General features: G+C 58.0%; 1 protein-coding gene across 1 annotated transcript; it reads right to left on the reverse strand.

Annotated features, from left to right (window-relative positions):
* Positions 1-172: 172 nt before the first annotated feature.
* Positions 173-8,223, reverse strand: MAT2A (methionine adenosyltransferase 2A). The gene is made up of 9 exons (XM_090050816.1): positions 8,066-8,223; positions 5,963-6,040; positions 5,720-5,842; positions 5,090-5,202; positions 4,852-4,995; positions 4,087-4,305; positions 3,573-3,755; positions 2,981-3,114; positions 173-1,497 (listed from the first exon to the last, which is right to left on the reverse strand). Exons 1-9 carry the CDS (start codon positions 8,154-8,156, stop codon positions 1,395-1,397), a joined length of 1,188 nt encoding a protein of 395 aa, XP_089906942.1. The 5' UTR covers positions 8,157-8,223; the 3' UTR covers positions 173-1,394.
* Positions 8,224-8,346: the final 123 nt, after the last annotated feature.

The raw sequence follows: 8,346 nt of genomic DNA on the forward strand, positions 1-8,346 counted from the left end.
CCAGCAAAGCTGCCTTACCCCACCAGAACAGACTTGGAGTCTTGGCTGACACCAAGTACCAGACCCTACCCCTGCCAGCCACAGCCAATCTGCCTCAGGCACATCAAGGTGCACCCCTCCCCCCCCCCCCCAACTGCAGCCACCCACCCAAGATGGAAGTATGGGAGCCAGGTAAGGTAGAACCTAGCGCTTTATTGAGACCTTCAAGTTCATGGAGCACCCCCCGCAGACATACGTAATAACCCTCTGGCCCAAGGCACTTGGCGCCGGGGGTGGGGCTGGCATGGCGGCAGGGAGAGGGCTGAGCGTGTAAACAAGCCGGCTTCTCTGTACTACACCAGCCACGGATTCGACATCAGCCTGCCCAGCTCGGCACACCAGCCCCCTCGGTCCTGCCCTAAACCCTCCCCTCAAGTGTAACATCAGCCAGACCCCCTGAATAGGAGCCATCCCAGGCTTTTCTGTAGGACACCTGGGGCCACTAGCAGGGAATTCTGGGGGAAAAAAAAACCATGGCAAGACACCCCAAAAGGGCCAAAGTCTATATAGATAAGGTTTAAAAAAGCTGCCATCTGGGCCAGGGGCTTCTCTGTACTCACACCCCCTGCCCAGAACACAATAAATAAGCCGTTAGAAAAAACGCTTCAAGTATGAAGGGTTTGAATCCCACCTCCCCCCCCCCCAAGTCCCCGTCCAAAGCCAGGGGGCGTTCTGAACGCAAAGCCGGCTTCTCTGTAGCCACACCGGTGCTTCAGAGCCACCCCCACCACCTGGCTGGGCTGAGAAACCTGGTTTGAGTTGAAAATAAAAAGCCATCTGGGAAAGAGGAGGGAGTTTTTTTGTGCAGTGTGGAATAGATTCGGCTTGTGTAGAAAGGAGGGGGAATGAGAGAGTGCACCGCGGCTTGAGATTGCTCCCGGGACTTTTGTCTTATTACGTACGTCCTCCGAGAATTCAAATTAAATCAGACATGGGGGGTGGGGAATATAATAGAAGAGGCTAGAAGGCAAGATTAAAACCAGGGCTTTGCTTGAGACAGGGAGGACGTATTAAAAATAAAAGGACTGGATTTGTTAATGATGGCAAGCTGCTGGGGGTGAGAATGGTGGCTGTGGGTGTTGGATGGGGAGGGGTATGGAGCCTGGCTAAGCACAGAGCCCATGGGGAAGCAATGAGGATAGGGCCTAGCTGGCCAGTGGTCCCCCACGGAGTGATGGCAACAGGTGGTGGCTACAGCAGAGCCCACAGGGAGCAGCTGAGTTAGCCATGGAGGAGGTAGGTGGGGAAAGGAGATAGAAAGAGGGATAGAATTAGGGAGCTCTTCCCCCCCAGAGCCTGCAAGCTTCTCTGTAGCCGACGCTAGCAAGGGTGAGGGGGAAAAGCCTAACAACATGTCAGTACTTAAGCTTTTTGGGAACTTCCCAGGGAAAGCTGTCCCTACCAAAGTGGCCATAGGCTGCCGTCCTCTGATATATGGGCTTCTTCAGATCCAGCTCCCTGGAATATACAAGTCATAAGAACATAAGAATTGCCATAGACTGGCTCAGACCCTCAGACAGGGCCAGTTTGCCCTGTCTCCTGTGTCACGCAGGATCAGGTAGCCAAAGCTGGAAGGGAGGGGCACTGGGGATTTCCCCCCTGTTCATCTCCCCCTTCTATCCTCCAGGACTGAAGGTTTGGGAAGTTCTGATCCAGAGGCCGTGCCCCTCACTCCTATGCTCCAGAGCACCCCAATGCCACTCAACTCTAGGGGTCCTGTCCTGTCCTTCTGGCTGAAGTCCCAGCTCCCCCCTAGCTCTGGACAAATCCCACCCCTAAATTCCCCACAGCGGACACAACTGCCTTGTGCTCGCTTCAGACTGCAGGTGTCATACTGTGAGCACCTTGTCTGGGGGAGACAGGAGCAAATCAACTGCCCTGGCTTCCTCTTTGCCAGCTCAGGGTTTGGAAACCCTCATCCTGGCCCTACTCAAGCCTCTCTTTTATGCTGAGCAGGCCTGGCTGTCCATCCATCCACCCCATCCATCTCCACACGTTCTCGCTCTCCTGTAGACTCTATCCATCTACCTACCCCACACCACCTACCCACTCATATCTATCTACCAATCCAACCATTCACCCCACACTTCTATCTATTCATCTATCTAGCTATCCACCCCACTCATTAGCCTCAGCTCATCTGGAAGCCCCTCCATACCACTCAACATCCCTGTTGCCCTTTTCTCCATTTTTAGTTCTTCCATCTCCTTTTGGAGGTGTGGGGACCACACCTAGGTGCAGTATTCAAGGTGTGGCTGTCCCAGGGATTTATAAAGGGGCATCAGAATACTGTCTTGTTCACAGTTCCCTTCACCATCCCTAGCCATGTTGTTTGCCTTTGGCAGCTGCTAAGTTAGTGTTTGTGACCAACTGATTCACAGAGCTCTCAGCTAGATGCTAACAGTCCAACCTAGCACAGGGCTTGCCTGGGTTTTTTCTGCCTAGGCGCAGCACATGACACTGGTCTAGCATTGACCTGCATCTACCATGGAGATGCCCGTTGACTCCATCGTGTCAGCTCCTGCTGTAGTTCCTCAGTCTCTACCCCTCGGAGTCACTGTGTACCCTGGCCTTAGAAGCAGGCACTGCCCATGAGCTAGCATCAAAGCAAAGGACAAGAGCACAGAGAAGGCAGAGCTGTCTCAGAAGCATCCGCTGGGTGAAGCCCCCCAATACTTACCCCCCTCCCCTCGGCTGGGGGCCCCGGGCTTCTGGGCACAGATGGAGCTGCTCTATCTTCTATCGTGCATCCAACACTGGTTAACACAGATGGTGGCAGCCGAGGCCCTGACCTACCCCGCTGGGTGAGTCTAAAGGCAATCTCTGCACGAAGGCATCAGCCCCACTCAGCCCATTGGGACATGAGGGAAGCTCTAGGTGTTGGCCCTCACCCCCTTATAATTCTCCCCTGCCTCATTAACACTTCCCTGGGCACCATTACCTGACAATGACGCCAGGGCGGAGGTCAAAGTTCTTCTTGACAATGTCCAGCAGCTCCCGTTCTGTCTTCTGGGATGTGCCATAGTGGAAGATAGAGATGGAGAGCGGGTGGGAGACGCCAATGGCATATGAGACCTGCAGGGGGGGGTGGGCACAGTAGTGTTGGCATGGGACCCTGGCATCTGAGGGAGGTCACACACCCATCTCCCTGCAGGTATATGGTCCGGAAGGCCTTGGTTCTTTTCCCAGCTGAGGAAAAGGCACCTTAAGGCAGGGAGCCAGGATACCTGGGTTTGCTCTTTCTTAGTAGGTAGGACCAAGGGACAGAACCAGGACTCCTGGGTTCCCATTTCCTAGAGGTGGGGGGGGGAGGGGGCAGGATTCCCCCCCTCCTTTCTCCATGCTCTGGGGGTCAGCTGAGGTCACCTTGGGGGAGGATACCACCCCGTCCACTGGCACAGTGCCTCCTCTAACAGCTCCAAATGAGGCTGTGAGCTCCCTATTCAGTCATGCTTATGCCTCAGCTGTTTTCGGGGGTCTCCAGCATCCTTTCTCCCCTTACCCAGGTCCCCAGCATCCCCCCTGCCCCATACCTGGACCAGCACCCTCCGGCACAGCCCAGCCTTGATGAGAGACTTGGCCACCCAGCGGGCAGCATAGGCCGCTGACCGGTCCACCTTGGTGTAGTCCTTGCCTGAAAAGGCACCCCCACCGTGAGCCCCCCAGCCGCCGTAAGTGTCCACAATGATCTTGCGGCCTGTCAGCCCTGCATCACCCTGGAAGAAAAGATGAATCAGTCCATGGCTGCTCCAAGGGTCAGCAGGCCACAAAGGGGGACACCCAGAAGCCTCACGCATATGGAGGAAACTGAAATGGCTTTTATGCTAATTTGCCGGGGGGGGGCAGGGGGTGCATCAGTGTTGAGAGGCAGGAATGCAAAGACCCCAGGGGGGCTCCCTGGACAACCACACCCAGGTGGTCTTTATCGCTTACTTCCCAGGTACCCCTGGGGCATACCAGGGGGTAGGGGCTGACAGCAAAGGCAGCTATGGGCTAGGCAACAAAGGAGTCTGGGCAATGTAAAGGTGGGAAGATCCAGGGCCTGACCTGGGGCCCCCCAATGACAAAGCGCCCACTGGGCTGCAGGTGGTAGATGGTGTCATCATCCAGGTAGCGGGCAGGCACCACGGCCTTGATGACCTTCTCCTTGAGGGCATCACGCATCTCATCCAGGCTCACATCCTCGTCATGCTGCACCGAGATGACAATTGTGTGCACACGGATGGGCAGCACAGCTCCACGGTCCTGCATGTACTGCACTGTCACCTGTGGAGAGGCCATGCTGTCAGGGGGGGATGGTTGGGGCAGTAGAACTGAGGCCCACCTGGAAAAGACCCCTAGCCGATGACCAGAAATATGTGGCTGGAACATGGGAGCAGTGCTCAGACGGCAGTGGCAACTGAGGCCCACCTAAAGGCGCCTCTAGGCTAGGGCATGGGAACACTTGGATTGCTAGGGAAACGGAAGCCCACTAGGAGACCTCAGGGGGACAGGACTGGGACACTGCAGGGCGGACGTGATGCAGGGCAGGAATTGAGGGGGCGGAGGGCCACAGATGCCTAGAGTCCCACCTGGGAGCAAACCCCAAGCTGTCAAGGGGACAGTGTGAAGGAAGTGGGAATGGGAGGGAGGCTGAGACAGGACTTCTGAGGTCTCATTTTCTAAGGGGCACAAGGGCACTCAAACTGCTGGGGAAACTGAGGCCCACCTGGAAGAAGACCCCAGGCCATCAGATGGGGACACAGGGGGCTGGAACACTCCCCCCTCCCCAAGCATATCCCACAGTCCTCTGCACTCAGTCTGCCCTCTCACCTGGGTCTTGGAGTCAGGCCGTAGCCAAGGCAAGGTGCCATTGCGCCGCAGCTCAGCCAACTTTGCATTCAGCTTGTGGGCCAACACAATGGTAAGTGGCATGCACTCCTCTGTCTCGTCTGTAGCGTAGCCAAACATGAGGCCCTGCACAAGTGGGTGGAGCAGCAGGGTCAAGACTTCCCCTGCTGGCAGCCCCAGGCACAATGCATCCCCACTCATCCCGAAAGCTATGGCTCACCTGGTCCCCAGCCCCAATATCCTCCTCACTGCGATCCAGGTGGACACCCTGGGCGATGTCTGGCGACTGCTGCTCCAGAGCCACCAGCACATTGCAAGTCTTGTAGTCAAAACCTAGGGGCCAAGTGGGGTGGGGTCACTGGGCTGACTCCACAGGGCAGAAGAGGGTGGGTGGGGACCTCAGGCCAGTTAGAGGGACAGGGCTGGGACATGGGCCACCAGGTATCCAGGCCATTAGAGAGACGGGCACTCAGATAACCGGGGAAACTGAGGCCTACCTGGGAGAAGACCACAGACCATCTGGGGGATGGAAGTAGGACATGGGAGGGGGGCCTCAGTCAGTTGGGAAAACTGAGGCCCACCTAGGAGGCCCCCTGGCTCTCAGGGCAACAAGGCTGGGACACAAGGGCTGGGGGGGTGGGGCTCAGGCAGCCAGGGAAACAGGTCCACTTGGGAGGAGATGGCAAGCTGTCAGGGGGATGGGACTGGGATACAGAGGCACTCTGATTGCCAGGGAAACTGAGGCACACTAGAAGGAGATGCCAGGTTCTCAGGAACATGGGGCTGAGATTTGGTGGGGTAGGAGGGCTCAGACAATTGGGGAAACTGAAGCCCGCCTAGACAGACGCACCCTTGGAGGAATCATCATAGCCAACATGCTTGATGGTATCACGAACCACCTTCTGGTAATCCACCGCTGCCCGCGACGTGATCTCACCTGCCAGCAGGATCATACCTGTCTTGGCCACTGTTTCTGAAGGGGAAGGAGAGGCAAGGATCAGCCTGGCACTATCAAAGGCGGGCGGGGGGGGGCAGCGCACGGTGTGTGTCCTTCAACGCTACCACCACCCCAACCTTCAGCCCAGGAACTTACCACATGCTACTTTTGCATCCGGGTCCTGCTTGAGGTGGGCATCCAGCACTGCATCACTGATCTGGTCACAGATTTTATCTGAGGAAAAGCCCAGCAGCAGCCTGTTAGTATCCAAGCCTCAGCACTGCCTGCGAGTCAGCCAATTGCCACGCCCCCCCCCCCCGGACAGCCGTGGCCTTACACACCTCCCCCTCAAGCTCTAAGGTTATTACTGTGGAATTCACAACATCAAGGCACTGGCTTGGGTTAGATCTTACATTTTACCCACAATAACCCACACCCCAATGCTTCTTTATTCCCCCCACTGTCCCCCTGGCTGCTCCCTGAGACAAGCCATGATCACAGTGTCAGTGCCAACTGGGTGGGACATGTGTAGCCTGGATGAGAAGCCGCTGGCCAGCTCCCCCTCCCCAGCTTTGAAAGGCAGATTCCAGCGCTGGAACATTCCCCTGTGGCTGGAGATAGCCAGGCTGAACCTGCCCAACTAGTTTCAGCTGGTCCGTGCGCAGCTGGATACAGCATAGAGCTGCCTCAGTCCAGAAACTCCCAAAGCCTGGCTCTATAGGAAGCACCAGGCTCCTGGGCATGGTGATCAGATGGACACTGCTTCTTCTGAGTCCACTGTAGCCACCCCACACCCTTCTGGGATCAGCAGAGGTGGATCTAGTGTGTGCTCAAACCATGGGGTCAATGGATTCTCCCCCCCACCCCCCATCAATCCCCCGACTGGATTGTCAATTTCCTCTGGTTGGCCTGCCCATGACTGGAAGAGCTATTAGAAGTAAAGAAGGGATCAGTTCCCCACAGCTGCAGGCTGAAGAGGCAAGAGGGGAGGGAGGTTTAAACGTCAAGCGGAAGAGAAGGGAATCACAATAGAGACAGGGCTGCCCAAACATGGAGCCACGGTCTGGGAGGGACTGTCTGACGTAAGGGGACTGAAGTCCTGCCAGAGGCGATAGCAAGATAATCCCAGCATGTAATGGAAACGGAGGGAGTGGTGTCAAAGAGCCCATTGAGAAGGGCTAATCCACGAGGCTGCAAGCAGGGGAAGGGAGGAAGGCAGAGAGCTGAGGTGCTCATAGGCAGGACCAGGGTGGGGATGGCTGCACTGGCAGAGTGCAGGGGCTCTCCTCAGTCCCCCAGCCAGCCTGGTTTGGGAAATGCTTCACAATGGCTGTCTTTATGCGGGGAAGATGCAACTGTGACTGGATGGACAGCTCTAACCACTGCTCTCCACTATGTCCCCAGACTCAGAGCTGTAAAGAAGCATGTGGAGGGGGGGAATGATAGGGGTCCTAGCCCAACAGGGCTGTTCTCCAGGCTAAGCGGCACAGGCACTCGTTGCATCACGTGCGCCTGGGGTGATTCATGCCTCTCCCGGAGCTGCACGCTACCATGGCGTCATCGCCTTCGGGGCCCCAGTGATCCCTCTGCCCTGCATGGCCCTGGTCTCTGATCCCTACCCCACTGTCCTCTGATCCTGGCTTATGGGGGCTTCCTGACCCCTCCCTCCCCAAATCCTGCTCCTGCCATAGCTATTGCTCTACAGTCCTGGCCCCAGAGGTGGACCCGACCCCCACCCATGCTTTTTGCAGTGGTATCTGCCCCCCCCATACCAGATCCTGCTCCTGGGGCAGGCCCTGGTCCCAGAGGGGCCCCAACACCCCCTCAATACTGGCTTTTGGGGCAGCCCTCGCCCACCTCAACCCTCCCCCTAGGGTGACACCTGCCACCCCATGGCTGCTTCGGGGGACTGCCCACTGTTGGGCACCCAGCTACACTACTGCCATTGCTTCCGTGCACAGCCCCTCCTCCCTGCAGGGGGGGCCGCCGCCCCCTCCAGTGCACAGCCCCTGCCCCCGCCGGGCTCCCCCGCCCCGGCCCGGGAACCACGTGCGCAGCGGCGGCCGCAATGCGGCGAGAGCCCACCCCGCGCCCGGCGACGGCGGCGCATGCGCTAAGCGGCACCCCTCTCCCCACCCGTCTACGTCACCGGGGAGCCCGCGCACAAGCTAAGGCGCATGCGCGGCGGGACGTCGGCGTTTCCCGCCGCCCAGCCCCGGGTCGCGCCCCCCCCCCAGCTCCGCTCCCTCCGCGGCTGACCTGGGTGCCCTTCCCCCACGGACTCGGAGGTGAAAAGGAAGCTGCCCTCCTCGATGAAGGCCTCATGGAAGCCGTTAAGCTGCCCGTTCATGGCGGCACCGAGAGCAGGAGGCAACGAGATCTCAACACGCAGCAGTAGTCTTGGCTAAGTGAGAGCAGCACCCGCCGAGCCACCGCTATTTATATCCTCCCGGGCCCCGCCCATCGCCGGCCACCGGCCCCGCCCTCCCCAATGCACCAATCCGTGGGCGGGGGCGCTTGGAACGAACCATTTTGTTGAG

The sequence above is a fragment of the Crocodylus siamensis genome, chromosome 6 (genome assembly GCF_052110815.1).
Source record: "Crocodylus siamensis isolate JL-2025a chromosome 6, ASM5211081v1, whole genome shotgun sequence".
Lineage (NCBI taxonomy): Eukaryota > Metazoa > Chordata > Crocodylia > Crocodylidae > Crocodylus > Crocodylus siamensis.